This window comes from Budorcas taxicolor, chromosome 12 (assembly GCF_023091745.1).
Source record: "Budorcas taxicolor isolate Tak-1 chromosome 12, Takin1.1, whole genome shotgun sequence".
Taxonomy (NCBI): Eukaryota; Metazoa; Chordata; class Mammalia; order Artiodactyla; family Bovidae; genus Budorcas; species Budorcas taxicolor.
The window spans coordinates 34,658,067-34,683,521 of NC_068921.1; the positions used below are offsets into that span (position 1 = coordinate 34,658,067).

The 25,455-nt window shown below is 41.4% G+C and overlaps 1 protein-coding gene across 1 annotated transcript in view; it reads right to left on the minus strand.

Moving 5' to 3' along the window:
• Nucleotides 1-1,262: 1,262 nt before the first annotated feature.
• Nucleotides 1,263-25,455, minus strand: part of SGCG (sarcoglycan gamma) — a 29,738-nt gene continuing 5,545 nt past the window's right edge. Inside the window, exons 2-8 of the mRNA XM_052650135.1 lie at nt 23,556-23,750; nt 20,784-20,885; nt 19,156-19,243; nt 13,315-13,434; nt 11,756-11,828; nt 3,947-4,070; nt 1,263-2,002 (exon numbers count right to left, since the gene is read on the minus strand). Coding sequence (XP_052506095.1) covers nt 1,829-2,002; nt 3,947-4,070; nt 11,756-11,828; nt 13,315-13,434; nt 19,156-19,243; nt 20,784-20,885; nt 23,556-23,750 — 876 coding nt within the window. The 3' untranslated portion in view covers nt 1,263-1,828. The remainder of the gene's footprint in view (nt 2,003-3,946; nt 4,071-11,755; nt 11,829-13,314; nt 13,435-19,155; nt 19,244-20,783; nt 20,886-23,555; nt 23,751-25,455) is intronic.

The following is a 25,455-nucleotide window of genomic DNA, read 5'->3' on the forward strand; positions in this document are numbered from 1 at the left end:
CATCACTCTGGAGAATGCAGCTAGAAACAAAAGTTTGGATTTACACCTTTTATTTAAAATGTTTATTCCCCGTCCTTTGAGTCTTTTTTTTTTTTTGACTCTGCTTTATCATTGACATTTTTTTGGATATGTACACATGTTCTATAAGAACCCATCTATATCAATGGGTTGGAAGACTTTTTTTTCTGCACAAACATGGTATAAGAGAGTAAATATGACACAAAAATGACAACACTACTATGACAACAGAAGTGTCACGGCAAGAAAGCAGACATTAATTCTAAAAATCAGGACTTAACTAAATGGAAAAGGCAAATACTTATTTAAATAATCTAAGTCCCCACCCTCCCAATCCCCTGAAATGAGGAGTGTTATATTCAGAGTTGAGTTTGCTCTTAACTGATTAGGACACACTGTATTTTTAAAATTTTAATTTTAATTTTATTTTGTGTTAATAATTTCAAATGTTTATAATACCAGTAATTTAAATATTAAGAAACTGTTAGGAGTGGGTTGCATTGTTAACACCTTGTTAAGACAGCATTAGAAATAAAGACCACTTTTCTCTCAGTTCTGAGACTGTGGAAAATGAAACCACTGTATTTCTAGTCATAAATCCTTTAATGGGAAAGTTGCAATGCTGTTGGTCCCACCACGTCTTGTGCTGTGTGGGGATTCTAACGGGAACGATCAGTAAAACACGCATCAAAACCAACACCTGGCGTTCGGTGTGATGAAGGCATTCTACCATGTAAGTAAAACCACAAAACCAAAGCATTCATGGGTTCAGTGTGTGTGTTCACCATATTCATATTCAGATCACACAGCCGAGGATGGCAACTGTGAGCAAGGACTCGGTGAAGCTCCGCTCCACCCCCGGTCCCCCACCTCTCCTGTGAGGTGAGCATGTGGACTGGGCAGCGGCGAGCCCCCACCAGCTCATGGGGCCATCTTGGTGGATGACAAAACTCCCCTTGACTTTAGTTTCTCCACCTTTCATGTAGGCATCAGCCCGTCTGTGCAGGTATCAGGTAAACAGGTGATGCAGGTGCAATGAGACACAGATCAAAGTTTTCCAAAGTGAAAACTGATGTTGAAATGTTAGGGTCCAGTTGAGTTTAATTTTAGTAGATACTGGGTGACCTGTGACTTGACTCATCTGAACTTTTTTTTTTTATCACCAGCAACTGGGGGAAAAACAGTACGGAACTCAAAAAGAGTTGTGAGGATTAAAGAAAGCAACACACATTGTGAAGTCTATGAAAAATGTAGGTTGATTTTTATTGCTTATGGACTATATAAAGAAACATGATCAGTTGTGTACAATTTATTCCTCTGACCACATTCTGAAAGTCAGATCAATCTCAACATCCTTTTAAAACTTGAAGATTTTCTTCTGAAACCAGACACACTTTGCATTGAAATGAATACAGCTCCTGCAGAATTGATTGACACAGTGGAAAACCTCAGAGAACTCTGAGGCACCTGGGCAGGACTCAGACTACTCTCACAGGAGGTCAGAGGTCTCCAGCTGAGCATCACACATCCATGTATCCATTCTACACAGCAGCCCAACATCCCTTCACAGACCGACACACACAGGACAGGGAAAGTCACAATGGTTCTGATCCTTGGACTTTTGTGTCTAAGCTCCACTCTGAGATCACAGTTTCACGGGAACATTTTCAGTGGTACGTTTGAGCTCCTTTCAAACTCCCACACACAAACTCAGCTCACCGTTGTCGAGTGGCTCCCGCTGGGAAGGCTGAGGTCTGCACTGCTGAGCGTACCGAGACACAGCAGATGCTCCCTGGGCGGTGCCGATGGTTTAGAGGCAGAGATGACTGTGCTCATGGCACGTGGTACCCACGCCGGCCACAGACAGGTAGAGCTTCCCATTCGGACACGCACAGACTTCGTAGAGCCTCTGGGAGCTGCCTGCGGGCCCCTGGCTCCCCAGAGCCAGCTCAGGCAAAAACACAGTTTCCGCGTCGAGCATAAGCTGCTTGGGAGAGAGTGAGACAAGACGTGGTCAAGGGGAGGGAACACGACAAACACGAAACTCAAATGCTCCAAATGTTCCAAGTTCTTTCTCTGCATAGAAAATGAAGTAGGTACCTGCCTTGACTAAAGTCACATTATGATGACCTGATTTTTTCAAAGCCTATTTCTCGTTTCCATCTGGGCAGGGGGGATAAATATTCCTTAGGAACTGGAGGGAAGTCTTTTTTTTCCTTTTATTCATTGCATTAGGCCAGCTAGGAAAGTGTATGATGTGACACTCCTTGAAGACCTTTCAGAGTTATCTGGCCAAAATAATACCATTTTTTGATTCACATCGACCTTATGTTCCACTTTGACCTTCAGCTTCTCCTCCTATTGGGATAAAGTACAAGCTGCAGAAGTTGACTCGTCTTATTTATTTTACCTTGTGAATGCTGGAATTGCTCATGATATTATTTTCCTAGGAGAGGCAATTAAATTCATCCTAATGGCTAGCAACCATTTCTCCAGCTTTTACAATTTTATTTGCAACTCTGTTGCCTTCTATTAGATACAGGAAGCAAGTGACACACAGACAACTAACATAAGAGGGAAGCCACTGGACTTTCTGTTCCTAGAGAGGTTTAGTTGAACCAAGATGCACACAAATGGCTGTTGATTGAGTTTTGGAAATCTCTGACAGCTAAAAGAAATCAGAGTCATAGCACAGAGCAACCAAGCTTGGGTGTTCACTTATCAGAACGAGCTGAACTATGTTTGGGAAGCTCCCACGTTCTTCCTCACCAACCAGGTGGAATCCCACCTTTGTTTTATGTGGCTCTGGTCCCGTCAGGCCGGGCTCTGAATACACTGGCATCCCGGGATGCTGACATCTCTGCGGGCAGTGCAGGGTGACAGTACAAGTGCATGGCAGGCAGGCTTTGTCCTGGGGTCTGGGTCACCGTCAGAGCAGGAAGTCAAATGGGTCTTATGTTTTTCGGAGCAGAACCTATATCGGTTATTGTCTAATGCTTTGCTGCTGCTGCTGTTAGTTACCAAGTTGTGTCCGACTCTTTGTGTCCCATGGGCTATAGCTGGCCCAGGCTCCTCTGTCCATGGGATTTCCCAGGCAAGAAAACTTGCGTTGACATTCCCTTCTCCAGGGGATCTTGCCAAGCCAGGACTGAACCTGCCTCCTGTGGTCTACCTCTGCAGCCTCAACCACACCCCCCCTTAATATTAAATTAATATCAGTTCAAAATTATCTTACTGGATTGATGTCTCTTAGCCCTGTGACATAGTGAAGTAAATACTATTTCCTGTACTTGATAAATGAGGAGAGAAGCCCAGAGAGGCCTGTTAATGTCCCTGACTCAAACAGGTAATTGGCGAATTGATCTCACACTAGAAGGATCAATAAATAGTAGGGAGCCTGTGCCTTGCTGCCCATTCTCAGAGGGGCTCTTATCAGGGATGTTTTATTTCTGGACTGGAGGTTCCAGAGTTTTCTTTATTGCAACTCTTATTTTTCATATTTGACTTTCACTGCACCAGGACTTGATGTGAGCAAGCACCCTGGGTGGTAAAAAAAAAAAGTTATCCCTTACAGGTGACCCCCAGTGATGGTTCTACTGAGAGGGTCACTAGGAAGTGGCAGAATGGACATTCTTTGCGAGCTCTGAATGTCCAGGACTTTTTCAAGGCTGAAAACAATAAGAGACTTGATAGAACAAATGCCAAAGAAAGCAGTCTGGGTCCAACAGAGACTGCTGTTAACCTTTCTTGGCTTTTCTTTCAGTGTTAAATTTTTTCCTTCTTTCACATTTTTTGTGATGCCTTTCATGACATCTGTTTACAAACTGTAATTTGCTGATGGCTTATTGGATGTGAATGTCATCATTACTTAGTGGACGTGAGGCTTGTACAATGGGAGCAGCCACCACCCACCGTCCGCTGGACTCACCGTCCCATCACTGCTCTGAAGAACGATGTCCATCTGGGTAAGGGCCTCAACCTTCCCCTCAGGGGCTTGAATGTGAACACCTTTGGGGGCGTCCATGCTGAGACTCCGTGTCGGGGATTCTAGTCTGAAATGAGGGAAGGAAACCAAGAAAAAATGGCATTAAAAAACAGCCACCCCAGGAATCCCCCAACCAATGGAGAATATACTATATATTTTACTGATTATATTCTTAGAGAACATAAATCTTAGAGAATATAATCAGCAAGATCATAGAGAATATAATCAGTAAGACACAGTATCTTCCAATAGAGATAGAGACATATAGAGAATATATATCAGTAAGATATATAGTATATTCACTCATTCTTTTTAAAAAATTTTTAAATTAATTAATTTATTTTAATTGGATGCTAATTCCTTTACAGTATTGTGGGTTTTGCCATACATTGGGAGCTTGGCATGCTGCAGTCCATGAGGTTGGACTGAACAGCTGCTGTTCAGTCACTAAGTCATGTCCAACTCTTTGCAACCCCGTGGGCTGTAGCATGCCAGGCTCCTCTATCCTTCACTATCTCCCAGGGTGTGCTGTAACTCATGTCCACTGAGTCAGTGATACCATCCAACCATCTCATCCTCTGTCATCCCCTTCTCCTCCTGCCTTCAATCTTTCCCAGCATCAGGGTCTTTTCCAGTGAGTCGGCTCTTCCCATCAGGTGGCCAAAGTATTGGAGCTTCAGCTCTGGCATCAGTCCTTCCAATGAATATTCAGGGTTGATTTTCATTGATAAACCCAGAAATAAAGGGCAGTAAAGAAATTAACTTCCCATCAATGAGAATCTATGAAATTAATATCCTCTGAAAACTGATGCAAACGTTGACCATCCCAGCCCTGTGCGGCAGCTCCAGACAACGTGGTCAGTAGGCTGGCATGCCACAGCAAAAGAAAGTGCTACTGGTGAATATCTCTGGAAAACTATTTATTTTTAGCCCAAACCCAGACTTCTTTGGGAAAAAGAGAAATTTAAGGGCAACACATTCATTTGCTACATGTTCACAAAAGTTTGGACTTCGTTGTTTGCTTTTTTTTCTCATTTAGGAAGATTACAGGGCACATGCAGCAATTAATTTCTCCTGGAAAAATGACTAACTAATGGAGTTTACAGACAAGGTGGAGACTAGCCTCAGCAGGCCTTGTTTCTGTAAGATTCAGCAGCATCTCCTTGTGATTTAGTCAAACACAGATTCAGAACCAGGAACACAGGAACAGGGATCTTCTCTTATTTGCTTCTGCCTGGAAACGACTGATGGCATTTCCACCAGATGGCCCCGCAGGATCACTGGACAGGCTTTTCATCTGCTCCAACCTGACTCAACCAAAAGGCGAAAGGCTGACTTGCTTGGAATGTTTAAAGATCCACGAGAAGGAGAAAGGGACCCATCCCACTGCAGGGTGAGAGTAGGGTGCAGGAGGCAGGAGAAAGAAAGGGTAGCATTTAAGAGGCGAGAAGTGCCTGGTAATGAATTTGCGTCTGAAGTGACTGATCGACTTTTAATATAATTTCTTAATTGAAGTATAGTTGATTTACAATGTGTGTTAATTAATTTCGGCTGCATAGAAAAGTGACTCAGTTATACATAAATATATATATATAATCTTTTATATTCTTTTCCATTATAGTTTATCACAGAATATTGAGTACAGTTCTCTATGCTACACGGTAGGACATTGTTGCTTATCCATCCTATATATAATAATCTGCATCTGCTAATCCCAAATTCCCAATCCTTCCCTCCCCCAACCCGCTTGGCACCCACCAGTCTATTCTTTATGTCCTGGAGTCTGTTTCACAGACAGTTTCATTTGCGTCATATTTTAGCTTCCACATATAAGTGATATCTTATATTATTTGTCTTTCTCTGTTTGGTTTACTTGACTTAGTATGATAATCTCTAGTTGTATCCATGTTGCTGCAAATGGCATTATTTCATTCTTTTTTATGACTGAGTGGTACCGATCAACCTTTAAATCAGGTGGATTACTGCCTTTAATTGGCAAGTTTTCTCATTTACCACTATTTGTTATGGAAAATAAAGCTCCTTTTTCTTATGTCCCTTTCAGTATGTAAGATCTGACCTGTTATACATGTTACAATATGACTTTGAGTGTTAGAAGCAGAGATATTCCTGGAATGTATTGGTCAAGTTCTGTTGGGTTTAGGTGTTTGGGGAAACACGCTGGTACCTACATGAGCCTGGTCTGCTGACGGAGGCACCTTCTGGCCACTGCTAACTGCCTGCGTCTTTCCTGCCTGGACTGATGGAAGACAGCGGAGGGGAAGGAGGAGGGTGTGAGCACCCTGCACTGCTGGGCCCATTTCAGGGACCCTGGCGAAGGTGAGTCCATTTCCAGGGTCATTCTCAAACCACAAGTGACCTCAACAGGACCAATGACTAGTTGTTAATGTTCTCACAACGCAGTGCTCCCAGAAGCAGACTTTGTCCCCTCTGCCTTATTTCTATCCTTGAAGACGAAACATTTCAATTCAGTACAGGTTTAGACCCATATTACCAAAAAGGCTGAGATGAGAATGCTCTGAAGTACACATTTCCATGAATGCGTTCAACATGGTCAGATATCAAAGACCTAATGTTTACATGGAAAAATAAGCAAGAACAGACAGAGAAATGGTGAGAGAGAAAAACTCTGAGAGGGTGTGTGTGTATGTATGTGTGTATGCATATGTGTATGTGTGTGTGCACACGTGTGTGTATGCTTAGTCCTACCAGATGCTGAAATATCTTCTCAAGATCTATGAGATATCTCTGGGCATTTCATACACACTAGGTTGTAGCTTGGAATCAGTCTCCATAAAATATTCAAGTTCCAGCCCCTAGTCTCTGTGGAATCCTGATTTCTCCTTGAGTACCCCTGACTTAGCTTCCACTCCACCATGGGCTTCCCAGGTAGTGCCAGTGGTGAAGAACCCACCTGCAACGCAGGAGATGCGCGAGACCTGGGTTCGATCCCTGGACTGGGAGGATCCCTGGAGGAGAGAATGGCAGCCCACTCCAGTATTCTTGTCTGGAGAATCCCATGGACAGAGGAGCCTGGTGGGCTACAGGCCACAGGTTTGCAGAGAGTCAGACATGACTGAGCAACACATGCACTGACCGTGAATTTTCTACTTGGTTACTGGGACCTGGGAGTGAATGGCCTTCCTTGGTTTCTACTTAGGTGATATTTATAAACTGCATTAAGGAAACCAATATTTACAAGTGTTTGAAATGGGAACAAATACTTCCACGTCTGTTCATTTTACTCATCTAATGAAGAAACATATGTGTTACTATGTCCCAGGCATGGTTTCCGCCATCACATCCCTACTGGGCTGTAGGGGCTTTGCAGTTTGCCCCACTGCGTCCACATCTACTGATTCCTTAAATTTCCGTTCAAGAGCTTTCTTATCTGTGACTTCATCTCAGATCACCGTAGGAAGAGTTACACTCTTTCTCCTATGCCCTCACTATCATTTTGCACCTTCATCATCGCAATGAATGATGTCATTGTAACTTGTTTGCACATTTCTTTCTCCCAACAGACTTTAAACTCACTAAGGTCAGGGACCATGCCTTTTATCACTGTGGAACCAGCATCTATATAGAGTCTGGCACATAAACATGCTTTATACGTTTTTGCTGAATTTTTTTTAAAAAGATTGAATTACATCATGCATAAATGAGAACTAGGTTTAAAATGGTATGTTACAGTTCATACTTCTCTTGAGGATGACCTTGCCCTAAGAAATGTAAATCTAGATTAAATACAAGTCAATTATATATTTTTCTTAAAGAAAATAACTGTTACTCTTTCATAACTACCATTTGAGCACATACCAAAATTTAAATTGTGATATTTAAACATGTATATTTCAGAGGTCTTTTTATAAATGATCTTCATGATCTTAACCCAACAACATCCACAAAGTTTTCATAGGTCAGTTAACATATTCCAGAATCGATCTCATTTTACTCAGGCCAGGAATAGTAATGCTACTGGACACAGACATAAAAAGGGAAAGACAGGTGATAGCATGAACTCACAGAAGACAGTACAACTCTCATGCACTCAGTCAGCAGAGTCTGGTGGTAAATCAGGGAGTAAATCACTAAAGGGTTCCCCTGGGTGGTGGAAGGTGGGAACAGAGCATACACTGGCTTTGGAGCCAGAGCTAAGTTGAGTCATGAGTTGGCTGCCTTTTTTCCTTTGTGTCTGAGAATGTGCTCCTACCTTGAGCTCAGTGTTCTCTTTTGTAAAATGGGGATTGAGTTGATGCTTTTCAGGTCGAGCTGACGAGGAAACGAGATAAATTATGTGACAGTACAGACACATTTCCTGGCAATGGCAGGCATTCGAAACCTGTTAGTTCATGTCTTCCATCCAAACCCCATTCCTCAAGCAATTCCTCATAATTTCATTATGTTCTCAATCACTCTGGTTGTAACACTTGGGTTATGGAATATTCCCTTAGTGTCATGTTTTAGAAAGCCAGAGAATACTCTTCTGCCATTTCTTTTTCAGGAAAGGCCTGCTGTAGAAGCCAGAAAATTTATTTCCTAATGGGAAAAATGTAAGACGAATTGCTTAATTATGAGGCCTATACTTTTAAAACAGTGACATTCATTGCAAAGAGTGGTTTGGCAGGTCTACAATTTATATTATTTTTAATAACAAAATTTTTCTCATGGCATTATTTTTTAAAGATATTGAGTCATGTTTCTTTCCTACAAAAGTAAAATGTTCTTCTTCCCTAACTATAATAATTCTATAATATTGATCTCATGGTCCTTTATCAAAATCAATGAAACTGTTACAATTTAATTATAGTCACAATCTAATTTTATGCTGCAAATGTTCTCTAAGTGGGTAAGACGAATTGAACTCTCATTTGCTTTAGATTAATGTTTAATTCGGAGAAGGCAATGGCACCCTACTCCAGTACTCTTGTCTGGAAAATCCCATGGATGGAGGAGCCTGGTAGGCTGCAGTCCATGGGGTCGCTAAGAGTCGGACACGACTGAGTGACTTCACTTTCACTTTTCATTTTCATGCATTGGAGAAGGAAATGGCAACCCACTCCAGTGTTCTTGCCTGGAGAATCCCAGGGATGGGGGAGCCTGGTGGGCTGCCGTCTATGGGGTCGCACAGAGTCAGACACGACTGAAGCGACTTAGCAGCAGCAGCCGCAGCAGCAGCCACAGCAGCAGCCGCAGCAGCAATGTTTAATTAGACATTAACATTAAGAGAAATGCCAAATTTCCTAACTCCAGTTCCATTTGGTATGAATATCTAGTTGGTATAATAATGATAATAAAAATGATTATTTGTATTCCACTTTCAGTTTACAAAACATTTTTAACTTCATAGCTTATTAAATCTTCCCCAGAATACTCTGAGATGTATTATACTACCAATGTTTTATGAGAAAATATACCCTCAAAGGGTTAATTTGGCCAAGGTCACCAGGCTTGTTTGTAAAGCTGGGGTTCCTACTGTACATTATTCCCCTATTTATACATAATATATTAGAATATGCTAGTTGACCTGAAAATTTTTCAAGTTCAAATTCTAAATGTGACTTTAAGTGACGCTGTAGACTTGTAGACACTTGTTTTAAAAACTGTTGTTTGTTTTTGTTATAAAGTACAAACACACTATTAGAATAAACACTTACAGCAGTAAAGGACGTTCAGTAGCCAGTGATACAGTGAAATACACACAGGCACACAGAGACTCTGTATAAAGAAAAGACACATATGGAACGAGGTGATTTTATATATTCTGATATTACATAGAGATATACCAAAGGTTGAGGATATTATGCCGGTCGCAAAAGGACATATACTGTATGATTCCACTTAAACAAGGTGCCGAGAGTCCTCAGATTCATAGACACAGAGGGCAGGGTGGTGGCATGCAGGGTCGGGGAAGGGGACAGGAGTTAGTGTTTAAGGGGCGTGGAGTTTCAGTTTTCCAAGATGTAAAGAATTCTGTCGACTGGAGGTAGGTAGGGATGGTTGACAACAATGAGCCTACTATAGGCTTTTGAACTGTACGTTTAAAAGTGGTTGAGAAGGTAAAATGTATGTGTATTTTGCCACAGTTGAAAAAAGATATATCAACGGTTTACAATTTCTTTGCATATATGGATTCATCACGTTCTCAGTTTTGTAACGCTCTTGTCTCTACTCACAGTGCACATATTTTAAAAATGTAATGTAAACTGAAATTTCTGAGAATGCCTTTTGGACATTTTAAGCCCATATAGGACACAATTCTCTTTCACTAAAAGGTACAATTGTTTTGCCTCAGCTGATGATTTTCAGGAAAAAACGATGGGTTAGTGAGCTGAAGCATGAGGACAAGGAGATGTCCATGGGTGTCCAAGGTAAGGAGGGGCACCCCAGTCAGGTGGGACAAGGTGTGTGGGAGTGTGGAGCTTGGGGCTGGCAGCTGCTCAGTTTTAGGACGAGTGAGGAGGGAGGTGCCCAGGGTGCCAGTCTAGGGAGCCCCATGGAGACTAGGTCACAGGCCAAGTGCCCTGGGAGCATTCTGAACTTTCCTATGGCTGACATGGAGTCAATGAAGCATTTTTAAATAGCTGCACTTACACCCCTACTTTAATAGCAACACTATTCACAGTAACCAGAAACTGTGAATACCACCTCAATGTCCATCGACAGGTGAATGGATAAAGATGCTGTGGTATATTTACACACACACACACACACACACACACACACACACACACAATGGAATAGTATTCAGTTACAAAAAAGAGTGAAATAATGCTGTATGCAGCTATATGGATGGACCTAGAGGTCATCCTACTCCCTAGTATGTACCCTAGTCAGACAAACACAAATGCCATAGGATATCACTTATGTGTGCCGCAGGCTGTCACGTCCGAGTCATCGCGACCCTTTGGACTGTAGACTGCCAGGCTCCTCTGTCCACGGGATTTTTCAACCAATAGTTGAGAATATTGGAGTGGGTTGCCATGTCATCCTCCAAGGGATCTTCCCCACCCAGGGATCAAACCCGCATCTCCCGTGTCTCCTGCATTTCAAGCAGATTCTTTACCTGCTGAGCCATCGATGGTGCCACTTGTATGTGGAATCTAAAATATGACACAATGAACTCATCTACAAAACAGAAACAGACCCACAAACGTAGGGAACAGACCTGTGGTTGTCAAGGGGAAGAGTGGTGATGGAGGGAGAGAAGGATTGGGAGTTTGGGGTTAATGGATGCAAACTGCTATATACAGGATGGATAAACAATAAGGTCTTACTGTAGAGCACAGGGAGCTATATTCAATATCCTGTGGTAAACCATAATAGAAAATAAAAAACAAAACTTTTAAGTATATAAAGTATAAATATGTTCTGAACTATACATTTAAAAATGGTTACAATGATACATTTTATATGTGTATTTTTACCACAATAAAAAAAAAGCTAGGAAAAAATAAAATAGTGGCATTTAGCCAAGTCCCTGAGGTTTCCTGGAGGAGGAACTAGTCTACTAGACGGTTCAGGCTGCCCTGGGGCAGGGGCGGGCTGGTCACCAGGCCTGCGTCTCAGAGATGGGAGGACGGGACGCGCACAAGGACGTTCACCCTCTGGATTCTGTCAGAAATGACCTGTCATGGGTGGAAGGTCATCAGAACAAGGAACCACCTGGTAGCATCTGCTGAGGCATTACTCCAGCACATAACCAGTTTGTTTACATCTGAACAAAACTCTTACCTGAGGTCCTGGAGTGGGTCGGGTCTTATGAGGGGCGTCTCCACCGAATGTTCAAAAAGAGCCCCTTCAGGCCCTAAACACAAACCAAAGGTGCAGCATTCTTACAAAAGTAAACAACCGCTAACAAATCAAGCCTTTATACTCCATATTACAGGACATGTAGGTTTTGACTGTTGACTTTGTATAGACGTTTGAGTTGTGGGATAAAATAGGCATAACTGCTTTCCTACTTTTCCAAGAACACCACGACTTCACTAGGTTCCTATAAACAAAATATGATTTTTAAAGCAGTTGCAAATACCCAGGTTTGTTTTAACTTTTTATTTTGTATTGGGTATAGCCGATGAACAATATTGTGGTAGTTTCATGTGGACAGAAAAGGGACTCAGCCTTACATATACACGTATCCATTCTCCCCCAGACTCCCCTCCTATCCACATAACATTGAACAGAGTTCCCTGGGCTATACAGTAGGTCCTTGTTGGTTATCCATTTTAAATATAGCAGTAGGTACATGTTCATCTCAAACTCCCTAACTATCCTTTTCCTCCATCCTTCTCCTCCCCCCAGCAACCATAAACTCATTCTCTAAGTCTGTGAGTCTCTTTCTGTTTTGTAAGTAAGTTCATTTGTATCATTTCTGTTTAGATTACACATATAAGGGATGTCATATGATATTTCTTTGTCTCTGTCTGACTTACGTTATTCAATATAACACTCGTTAGGTCCATCCATGTTGCTGCAAATGGCATTATTTCATTCTTTTTAATGGCTGAGTTAAGCATCTGCCTCCAATGCTGGAGACCTGGGTTTGATCCCTGGGTTGGGAAGATCCCCTGGAGAAGGAAATGGCAACCCACTCCAGTACTCTTGCCTAGGGAATCCCATGGACAGAGGAGCCTGGTAGGCTACAGTCCACAGGGTCGCAAAGAGTTGGACACAACTGAGCGACTTCACTTTCACTTATATTCCACTGTATATAAATACCTCATCTTTATCCATTCCTCTGTTGATGGACACCTAGGTTGCTTCCATATCGTGGCTATTATAAACAGTGCTGCAGTGAACACTGGGGTGTACATATCTTTCCTACTCAGGCTTATTTTAAAACCAGAAAGCAACTGTTGTTTAGTTGCTAAGTCCTGTCCGATTCTTTTGCGACACCATGGACTATAGTCAGCCAGGCTCCTCTGTCCATGGGATTTCCCAGGCAAGAATACTGGAGCAGGTTGCCATTTCCTTCTCCAGGGGATTTTCCTGACTCAGGGATCGAACCCAAGTCTCCTGCATTGGCAGGCTTGTTCTTTACCACTGGGCCACCTGGGAAGCCCCCTAGTTAATAATACTGTATCGTATATTTGAAAGTTGCTAAGAGAGTGCATGTTAAAAGTTCTCATAACAAGAAAATAAATTTGTAAGCATGTGTGGTGATGGACATTAACTAGGCTTAGTGTGGATCATTTCACAATATATATGAATATTGAATCACCATATTGTATACCTGAAACTAATGTTGTTTGTCAATTGTTCCTTAATCAAAAATAAACAGCTATACCTACCAGTTACTCGAAGTTTATCTGTACCAATCATGACTTTCTCTTCATCCGCAGTGAACAGTGGCTTGCCATCCTTGGAGTGGATCTGAAACTGCTGACTCTGGACCTCTACCATTTGGGGACCTAAAGAATTCATTAAAACAGCTTATTATAAAGTGTTTACTCTGTGCAGTGTTACAAACTACTTTTACATGTGCTGTCACCCAGTAGTACCAAATCCTAAACATTTAGGATTTGTCACCAATAGTTTTTATTTTTTTTATTCTATGATTAAATTTTAAGTCCTAACCCTAAAACTTATTAAAATTAATTTAGGTCACATGTGTGTTGCTGCTGCTGCTGCTAAGTCGCTTCAGTCGTGTCTGACTCTGTGCGACTCCATAGATGGCAGCCCATCAGGCTCCCCCGTCCCTGGGATTCTCCAGGCAAGAACACTGGAGTGGGTTGCCATTTCCTTCTCCAATGCATGAAAGTGAAAAGTGAAAGTGAAGTTGCTCAGTCGTGTCCGACTCTTAGCGACCCCATGGACTGCAGCCTACCAGGCTTCTCCATCCATGGGATTTTCCAGGCAAGAGTACTGGAGTGGGGTGCCATTGTGTGTTAGTATATATCAACTATATGTATGAATGAATTATTTAAAAATTAATTTTCTCCAGCTTTTAAAACTTGCCAAAAACAATATAATTCTTTTATGAAGATTACTTAAATTGCTATTCTTTTGCGTATCAACAACTGAGGATTTTGTTTTCTGAAATGTGAGATCTGTGAAAGACCATCTCAGTGACCAAAATTAACCCAGGCAATGAGTCACTTGGATTCTCGCCTCTGCCCTACCCCTCACCTCCTACTCCTTGGAGAAAACAGACATCACCCTGGAAATACACCCTCCAACTTCTGCCCTTCCCCTTCATCCCAGACATTTCTGTCTCCTTCACGTCTTCTATTTCAGGGACAGGGCATCACTTTGTCCTCCAAGCTGACTCCTTTCTCATGCACTTTAGACCCACTGTGAGCAACCCGTGGCTGACTCAGCAGATGTTTGTTTCATGGGTGCTTCTAGTGCCAGGCATTGGTGATGCTGTACCTTTGGTGGGTGAGATCTTGTTCAGTCTCCCTCATCGGTGCACTTGGGTATCCATCATTTTATGTCTCCTAACTTCTCTGTGCTTCTTGTTCTTCCAACCCTGCACCTTAACCCAGCATGAAGGATTAATGCTGGATTAATCTCTCTAGAACACAGCATTCAGCATTTGTTCAAGTGTTCCTGAATTCTTTTGTTGGCTCTATAGTCTTATCTAGAAAAGTAAGTTTATTGTCAAATGGATACTTAAAGCTTTTGTGTATGTGTCCCTGTGTCCCTCACAGTATTCATTCAAGTTGAGGGGGACCTGCTAGAAATTAAATAGAAGTTTTTCAATTAATACATTAATCAGTTTTAGATATTGTCACAATACATATTCTGATTTGTACCTCAAAACCCTCCACACACATGCTTCAGTTAAATATGTGTATGTGTGTGTGTGCTTATGTTATAAAGTGGAAGTCATTTATTTTTTCCATGTTTTATCTCTGTTCTCTTTAGGAAGGCTTGCTTTATTTTTTGTTAATTGCCTGTATTTTTGCTCTTCTTAGCTTTCCCCCAAACTCAGATTCAGTGTCACTATTTATCTCTTCTGGGTCACTGATATATCTGATGTATTTATCATATAAACATTGATCTGCATTAAGTGATGAATTTGAAGTTATTTGAGCTTAAAATCAAGATGAAAAAACCAGAGTAATTTATCCAGTAAGAGTTCACTGCTTAGCTCCCTGGAGGTTCATATAACAATTTGAGGGAAATTTATTAAGTAAAAGGGCTCAACTAAATGACATATTTTTTCCTGTAACCATTACTTCATATATATTGTTGAAATATTCAACAAAAAAATTTAGCTGCATAGTTTTCACGAGTAACAGAGCCAAGTAAACCCTCAAATCAAAGAAAATGCAGGAGAATGAGTCTCTTCCATTCAATACAAATTTCTTGTATGGTTTTTATGTTCAAAATTCTGTGCTAAGAATTGAATATATATGAATGAGTGAGATGCAGATGGAATTCACAGCCCACTGAGGACAACAGAATGTAAGCCCAGGGCAATGTGATAAGTGCCATGAGACGAACATGGACAGTGTCCAGCAAGAACCTAACAAGGAATTCCTGACACCCAGGGGGGAGAATGTCTGGGCTGACCTGGAAGCATCAGTGTTTCCCTGATTGGGGAGAATGAGACTTTCCAGGTAGAGGGGCTGCCCCAGCAAAGGCACAGAGGTGAATAAAATTCCATCTTCATTTAATAAAAAATATAGACACTGAAACATGTTTAGTGTTTAACATGTTTAAATACGTTTTCCACCTCAAAAGAAACTGTTCTCCACGTGACAACAAGCCCACCATAGGAATAAATCACTTCTTAAAATAACTGAGTTTATAACTAAATCTTCTTTTAGTAATAGTCTACTAGATTTTATAACCTCGCTGAGTGTGCATTAGAGGTGAACACGTCACCCTCATTTGCAGCCACGTCCTTTAAGAAACAAAACTCAAATACTTTCTTCATGATAAAGAAAGAGCTATTTGGTAAAATAAAATTTCTAATGAAAGGCTTTGGTTCAAACAAAGAGGGAAATAAATAAAAGATAAAGGAAGTAAATAAAGGCAGGTTTTATGGTCTGATGAATTCAATTTGTGAAACTGGCCCAAGAGTTTCTCTTGTAAAAACACAATCAGATTCTTCCTAACTCACAATATACCCCATTAACACTGCCCCTCCCCACTATGCTAGCTTTAACTTAAGAGAGCATCATTTAAAAACAAACAGCACAAAGTCCTTTAGGAAGGTTTTACTCTACCACTGCAAATATGGTATCGGACAAATACTGGACTGGAAGTCGAAAACTGCAGTTGAGTTCACTCTACTAATTTTTTAGAGTAATCTTGCATTATTTAGTTCAGCTTTATAAGCCTGGAGTCAATGACCCTTATCTGTGTAGCTTGACTCTAATCTTTAGGCTAGTCTTTTACATCTACACGCTTGAGTTCACGGACCTAAATAGCGAGGAAAGGGCTCCAGTCCTGTTTACAGCAGCACTGTGGATGGACCCCTTGTTTTTAAAAATTTATTTTATTGAAGTAGAGTTGATTTATGATATTGTAACTTCTGCTGTAAAGTGATTCAGTTATATACATACATATATATATACACACATTTTCATATTCTTTTCCATCACGGTTTATTGTTGTTTTTGCTGTTCAGTTGCTAAGTCGTCTCCAACTTCATGTTGCAACCTCATGGACTGTAGCCCGCCAAGCTCCCCTGTCCATGGGATTCTCCAGGCAAGAATACTGGAGTGGGTTGCCATTTCCTTCTCCAGGGGATCTTCCCGACCCAGGCATCAAACCCGCATCTCTTACATCGGCAGGTGGATTCTTTACCACTGAGCCGCCAGGGAAGCCCTGTGGTTTATTACAGGATACTGAATACAGTGCCCTGTGCTGTACAGTAGAACCTTGCTGCTCATGCCTTCTCTAGGTAATAGTTTGCATCTGCTAACCCCAGCCGCCCAGTCCATCCCTCTTTCCAGGCCCCTCCCGATGGCAGCCACAATCTGCTCTCTATGTCTGTGAGCCTGTTTTTGTTTCGTAGATAGGTTCACTTGTGTCATATTTTATTAATATTTTTCAGATTCCAAATATAAGTGATATCATGCGGTATTTGCCTTCCTCTTTGGGACTTACTTCACTCCAGTATGACAGCCTCTCGGTTCATTCATGCTGCTGCAGATGGCATTATTTTGTTCTCTTCTGAGGCTGAATAAATAGTATTCCATTGTGCATGTAAGCCACATCTTCTTCATCCATTCATCCATTGATGGACACTTATGTTGTTTCCATGTTTTGACTATAGTCAATAATGCTGCTAACCCCTTGATTTTTATTCCTGACTTTCTTTGTTGAAGTTCTCTCCTCTGTTTTGGCTGCTAAATTTTGAATCTGTTTCCCACCCATGATCCTCTCCATGACCCCAAATCCCTCATGGTGTAGCTCAGACCTATACCTGAACCCCTGTGCACTTTGGAGCACCCTAGACAGGCCATCTTACCCCATTCCATCTCCTAGAACTCTCTCCCAACTGGTTTTTAGCCCATCCCATACTACACAATCTTTCATTCACTCCTCTATTCATTCATTCAACAAGAATTTATTGAAACACTAAGTATATGAGTGGCCTGAATTAAGAACTGTGATAATGACTGAATAGAGTAATCTAACTACAATATTTGAGCATTACCTAATCAAGTTGTTATATATGTACATTCTTTGGAATATTATATAGCCATTAAAATAATGCCATTGAAACAGCATATTAAAAAGCAGACACAATACTTTGCCAACCAAGGTCCATCTTGTCAAAGCTATGGTTTTTCCAGTAGTCATGTATGGATATGAGAGTTGGACTATAAAGAAAGCTGAGTGCCAAAGAACTGATGCTTTTGAACTGTCATGTTGGAGAAGACTTGAGAGTCCCTTGGACTGCAAGGAGATCCAACAAGTCCATCCTAAAGGAAATCAGTCCTGAATATTAATGGGAAGGACTGATGCTGAAGCTGAAACTCCAATACTTTGGCCACCTGATGAGAAGAAGAACTGACTCATTGGAAAAGACCCTGATGCTGGGAAAGATTGAAGGCGGGAAGAGAGGGGATGACAGAGGATGAGATGGTTGGATGGCATCACCAACTCAATAGACTTGAGTTTGAGTAAACTCTGGGAGTTGGTGATAGACAGGGAGGCCTGGTGTGCTGCAGTCCATGGGGGTCACAAAGAGTTGGACATGACTGAGCAACTGAACTGAACTGATACATGTATATGTATAACTGAGTCATATATATGTATGCTGCTACTGCTACTGCTAAGTCGCTTCAGTCGTGTCCGACTCTGTGCGACCCCATAGAGGGCAGCCTACCAAGCTCCCTGGTCCCTGGGATTCTCCAGGCAAGAACACTGGAGTGGGTTGCCATATACATGTATACATATGTAGTACAAATATACATTCCTTTCACCATCTGTTTGCTCTTTTGTCATTTCTTCGGATACTTATTCTTTCTAATCCTTTGGCTCTCTGTGCAAGATTCCATGGGACCTTGCTTCCATGTGAACATATTCTCTGATCTTATTTGTTGATCACATGGGTGTACATGGCTCACCCAAGGGCAGTTGGTTGGACAGAGTGATTGGGCCAATTAGAGTGCTTTGTTGTGAGTTCAGAATTGAAGACACTGAAGACTAAGTTGGCTGGTGTTGAGAACTACAGTCAACCAGAGGAAGGACCAGAGAGTCCTGTAGAGTTAGGACTGATGTAATCACAACACCCAAGTGAAAATCATGGGCAAACACACACGGAAAGGAAGGAAACACAGTGGAGGGAAGGATGGGGAGAGAGAGGGGAGGAGTACTTTGACTCTCAGCCCCGGGTCTTTTCTGAGTGCAACTACCTTGTTATCTTTTCCCTGCCTCTGCAAGATGGTTTCGTAGCCTGCAATAATCACTGTGCTTCTTGTACTACCTTAAAGGGTCCTCTATTTCTCGGAATCAAAATAACTTCAATTAAGATACTTCAGACTGTCCTCCCACCAGGTGAGTGACTCTCTATGGTCCACACAGCATGATATTTAGAAAACTCACACTCTGATTGCTCATAAATAACTCTGAACACTTTAGAAGAAAAAACCAAATATACCATTTGGCACAACGGTTCGTGGACCACACACACACTCAAAGCACTCTGATGAAGCTGAACTCACCCACTTTTAACCTGCCTGTGACTTCCCCTTCCGCGTTGCGTGCATTCATGGTCACGTTCTGTGTAGACTGCAGAAGCAGAGATGAGTCCTAAAAATGGATTCACACAGTGAGCCGGATGTATACTATCTAAAGTGACTACACCTTTACATTTGTATATAAATTGGAGATTTATAGAAAATAATTTTTCCGATATCACAGATCCTGTAAGCCTATAAACTGCGGCTAATTTTTTCTAAACTTGGATTATATTATGTGAATGGGGTAAATGCATTAAATTATTTCCCCACAAAATATAATAACTTCGTGGGTTTACAGAGCCCATGTACGTTTTATAATACACCAGGCCCATTCTCAATGTAAAGATCTGAAACAATCAAATTTTAATCAGTGTTTGTTTGGTCTTTTCAAAAAAATTAAAATTTCATTTCTCACAATTTATGTCCAGGATATGATATATTTTTAAAGATAAATCAGAGAATGTTTAGCTCTTCTATAATAAAGACCGTATTACTTATTTTCAAAACACAAAAGCCTTCTCACAATTTCAAGAGCTTTTAAAATCTGTTGGATGCCTACGCTTTTAGAGCTCTTTGTTGGAAGATAAAGTGGCTTTATGAGCATGTAAGTGGGGTCATAGTCTGAATGGGGGCTTTGTTTCACAGAGATTGCTGGCTCTTATATAAACAGTTTTCTTCAAAAGGAATGCTATAATTCAGCTGTTGGATTCAGGTGGGTTTATGTCACTCAGAGGGAACCAAATATCTTCCGAAGCTGTGGGGGAATGATGTGTTTTTCTTTTTTCCAGAAGGAAAGAAGTTTCAGGAGCACTTTGGACATCTGGCTGGTTAGAAATTCTCCAACTTGCTTTGTGGAAGCACATGGGTTTACCAGCGTCTCACCTTTTATCCAACAGTGTGAGCTTACTATTTGTTTTTGCTTTGTTATGAAATAACTAGCATGATAATAAAAGCTAACAACTCACCGAAGATTTTGACCATCCATCCTCTCATTTACCTCCACACTTTGGAGGAGGTAGCTTTATTCCTCATCTACAGATGAGGAAATTGAGTTCAAAGAGATTAAATGACAGTTCTCCCAAAGTCACAGCCAGCAAGTGACAGTTCCATGATGGAGCCCAGTCTTCAGGTGCCAATGTCCAGGCTCTTGTTTTTTTTTCTTTTTATCATTCTCCCTGAAAGGGAGGACAGGGCCGCAGTCAGGGCTGCGAGGCCCACCCCTGGGCATGGACACAGTCAGCTGTCCGGGGAACCACTCTGCCTGTCTCACGGATGCTTTCCAACTCCCCTCTCCCCACTTTTTTTTTCTGGCTTCCACCTCAGGGGCTGGAAATGCTAATTGCTTTCTCAGCCTGTCTTCTGGGGAGGGAGACCCAAGTGACACAACTCTGGTCAATGGGATGTAAAAAATCTGCTGGGGGCGGGGCTGGGGTTTCTGGGCAAGGTTTTCGGTGTGACCTTGCTGGTCACTCACTGTGTGCCAGGGCACACACAGGGCACATGGCCAGGGAGCCATGCAATGTCAGTGCAGACATCCTTTTCATTAGAAAAGCAAACCATTATTTATTTTTCATGAAACAAATTACTTAAACGTGTCCTCATTTTCTTACCGCTCTGGAGCGTATTTCTTTGACATACAATGGGAATAAAAACTCAGATTCCCCCTCCAGGCGAAGTCCATCTGCCGTAACATGCAGGTGACCCATGCCTACCTGTTAACAAGAGCAGAGATTCTGTTATTGCTTTCTTTTTCACTTCTTTTATTATCAACTTAAATTATGTATACCTTTTCATAGATTTCCTATCGGCCTTTCTCTGCATTTCTCTTAAGCACTTTATTTATAACTTTAGTTGCTTTTATTCAGTATTCAGTGTTATATTAAATCTTGTGTAAATACAAAGGACTGTTTAGGAAATGCATGTAAGATTTAAATAATCACTTTATGATAAACAGCCAAGAGCACCTGGTGGGCTCACAGTATAACAATGTTCACGCAAAGTCTGTGGGATTAATTGACACATATTTCTAAGAAAATGCACATCATTATTCTTTCAGGACACACTGGCTGAGTGCCAACCACGCTGTGGGATCACACAGTGGCTGGGAGAACGCATGGCCCCTGGTGCCCAGGGGCATTACAGTCTTCTGTCTCCAGCAGTTGTGGGGCTGGAGGTGAGGGGCGGGTGGGTGCATCTCCCTTCCAGGCCTTTCCAGCGTCTTCCTGCTCATCCCTCAGCCTTCCACACAGTGAGGGTCTTTCTGAGGCCAGACAAGACCCTGTAGTCAGGAGGTGCCCCTGACAGACCCTGGGGTGTAAACCTGAGGAGTTCAACCTTCATTCAGTCTCCAAAAAATGTTCATTGCTGCATCTTTTCTCACTGCGACTATCTTGTAAAGTAAAAACATTCTGCATTAAATGAATTTTTTCCAAAAAGGTCACAAAATATTATTAAAGCATATAAAATTACCCAGCTATCTTGAGAACATGAGGGTGCCTAAAACAGACTCCAAATTCCTTATAATGACTGATTTTTAGGCTACTAAATTATTCATTCCAATCCCAAAGAAAGGCGATACCAAAGAATGCTCCAACTACCACACAATTGCACTCATCTCACACGCTAGCAAAGTAATGCTCAAAATCCTCCAAGCCAGGCTTCAACAGTATGTGAACCATGAATTTTCAGATGTTCAAGCTGAATTTAGAAAAGGTAGAGGAACCAGAGATCAAATTGCCAACATCTGTTGGATCATGGAAAAAGCAAGAGAGTTCCAGAAAAACATCTACTTCTGCTTGTTTACTATGCCACAGCCTTTGACTGTGTGGATCACAACAAACTGTGGAAAATTCTTCAAGAGATGGGAATACCAGACCACCTGACCTGCCTCTTGAGAAACCTATATCCAGGTCAGGAAGTAACAGCTAGAACTGGACATGGAACAACAGACTGGTTCCAAATTGGGAAAGGAGTATGTCAAGGCTGTATATTGTCACCTTGCTTATTTAACTTATATGCAGAGCACATCATGTGAAATGCTGGGCTAGATGAGGCACAAGCTGGAATCAAGATTGCTGGGAGAAATATCAATAGCCTCAGATACACAGATGACACCACCCTTATGGCAGAAAATGAAGAACTCAAGAGCCTCTTGATGAAAGTGAAAGAGGAGAGTGAAAAAGTTGGCTTCAAACTCAATATTCAGACAACTAAGATCAAGGCATCTGGTCCCATCACTTCATGGCAAATAGATGGGGAAACAGTAGCTTACTTCATTTTTCTGGGCTCCAAAATCACTGCAGATGGTGACTGCAGCCATGAAATTAAAAGATGCTTGCTCCTTGGAAGAAAAGTTATGACCAACGTAGACAGCATATTAAAAAGCAGAGACATTACTTTGCCGACTAAGGTCCGCCTAGTCAAAGCTATGGTTTTTCCAGTAGTCATGTATGGATGTGAGAGTTGAACTGTGAAGACAGCTGAGCGCTGAAGAACTGATGCTTTTGAACTGTGGTGTTGGAGAAGACTCTTGAGAGTTCCTTGAACTGCAAGGAGATCCAACCAGTCCATTCTAAAGGAAATCAGTCCTGAATATTCACTGGAAAGACTGATGCTGAAGCTGAAACTCCAATATTTTGGCCACCTGATGAGAAGAAGAAGTGACTCATTGGGAAAGACCCCGATGCTGGGAAAGATTGAAGGCAGGAGGAGAAGGGGATGACAGAGGATGAGATGGTTGGATGACATCACCGACTCAATGGACGTGAGTTTGAGTAAGCTCTGGGAGTTGGTGATGGACCGGGAGGCCTGACGTGCTGTAGTCTATGGGGTCACAAAGAGTCGGAAATGACTGAGTGACTGAACTGAACTGAATTCACTAGTTACTAAGTTTGCTGTTAAATACCTAAATGTGTACTAGAATTTATTGCATATCAGAATGGGGCTTTTAAAAATCAAGTAAGTTGCATCTGAATGGTAAATATTTATAAATTACTGAAATTAGAAAAATACAATTTGCAAAATTTTGTCAGTTAATGAATTAAATAATCTTTAAGCCATCATGACACACAGTCAACCCCAAACTCAAGATGGCTCCAATTTTCCCACCATGAAAAGATAATGACGAGTGGAAAAACTGCAATGAAAACTCACTGTAAAATCAACACAGTATAATCTGCAGTGAAACTATTAAAAAAGGTTAAGAAAAGGTAAATGCTATATTATTTTAAATGTTATATGTATCTTTTTTTTGCTACTGAGCATTCTATCTAGACAGGAGACAAGCACTAACTGCATGACAGGGAGCTTCTGTTGATGCAATGGGGATGGACTGACAGCACAAACAAAGCAAGAACATGATTATCAGGAAAAATAACACTTACTGGGGAAAACCACATGACTCTAAGAATCCAAATGGTAAGAGCAAAATTCACAAGGAGGATGACGAGCAAAAGAAGGACGAACAAATACAGGCAACGCTTTCTCCAGCCATAAATGCCGATTTTGTAGACAGCCTGGTTCTCTGGCCGCTCTATGTGGGTGCCCTCTGTGATCGTGGTGTATTGTTCACGCACCATCTGCCACAGGTAGGGGGTGAAGAGAGGGAGGGGGAAAAAGGGGGAGGAAGTGGGGAAGTGGAGTGGGAAGAGGGACAAAGGGACAGACAGACAGAGAGAGAATTTGTCAATACTGACTGACCATTAGTCCAACAAAACATTTTTTTACCCCAATAACAGATCTCCAAAATTAAGTGATTTTTGAAAAGAGCATTAAAGAATACTTTGAAACATGTCATTGTATTTCAGCCACAGTGATAATCTGTCATTCACCATATTAGATATAGCAAATTCATTTGAAATCCAGTTATCATATTTCCAGGGCTTCCAAGGCGGCTCAGTGGTAAAGAACCCACCTGCCAATGCAGGAGATCAGAGTTCAATCCCTGGCTTGGGAAGATCCCCTGGGGAAGGAAATGGAAATTTACTCCAGTATTCTTGCCTGGGAAATCCCGTGGACAGAGGAGCCTGGTGGGCTATGGAGTCCATGGGGTCACAAAAGAGTTGGACACCACTTAGTGACTACAATAATAACAATCACATTTTCAGGTCTTAATCAATAAACTCAGTACATATACAGCTTTCAAAATTCTGCAGGATTAACTTTGGAATTGAAGCATCAACCTACAACAGTCAAGTGATCAAGTTCTTAAAAGATTCAGTGGGAGGAAAATCAAGCTGGTACCTATAAGTCTTGTGAAAAAAATTCCAGTTCCTCAGTTTTATGCCAGCCAATTAGGTTACATCTTCCTTCAGCTACTACATATTACTCAGAATTAAAAATTAGAATTATATTTACAAGGTATCAATCACACCAACATTTGCCTATAATAAAGGTCCCAAGTACTGACCTAAACTTTAAGAAAGATCAAAACGTGGGTGTGTACAAGTGTTTACAAACATCCATCATTTTATGTAAATCAAGGTAAGAGTTTCAGTAACAATTTCCACTTTAGGAAGAGATTTTAAAAAGTTGCTCATTCTCTTCTTTACACACACACACAAAAAGAGCATAGTTTTGTTTAAATTAAAATTAGAAATTATGATGACTTTTCTGATTGTAAATGTAGCAAAATGATGAATCAGAACTAAAGTACTCTCTTCTGAGGCTTTTTTATGCATTTACTTTTAGGAATGATTTAAAGATGTCCTTATTTAAAATGTCATGGTCTAAAATAATTCTTTAAATCTCTTTCCAACTGAATGGGCATTTCCCCCATGTTCAAACTGATTGTATAAAATGGTGCTGTTCATCATTTTCAAACACTGAGGACTGACAATCTGCATTATTCAAAACCCAAATGGTTATTAACAGTTTCATGAGGGCATTCTTCACTTACTCATCTTTGAGCCCTCCATGTTTTTTTATATGAGAAAGTCCATCACCACCCACCCAGGTCTTCAAAGTCTCTGAAGTCATTCTTGCTCCCTGCTTTCCCCTTCAAGCCCCACATCAGCCCCATACCAACTCTACTTTCAGCCTAGATCCTTGGTCTGCCTACTTCCCTCCATTTCCATGGCAACCACTCTGGCGCCAGCCCCTCGAACTCCCTCATCTTCACCACTGCAAACCTGTCTCCCTTCCTCCCGCTCTGGAAGCCTCTCTCTATCCAGGGGCAGGCACATGAAATAAAATTCAGTGCCTGTCACTCTACAATGTCATATCTTCCCATGGCTTTCCCCCACTGAGAACATCCAGGCGCCTCCATCACCCACACCCCCAATC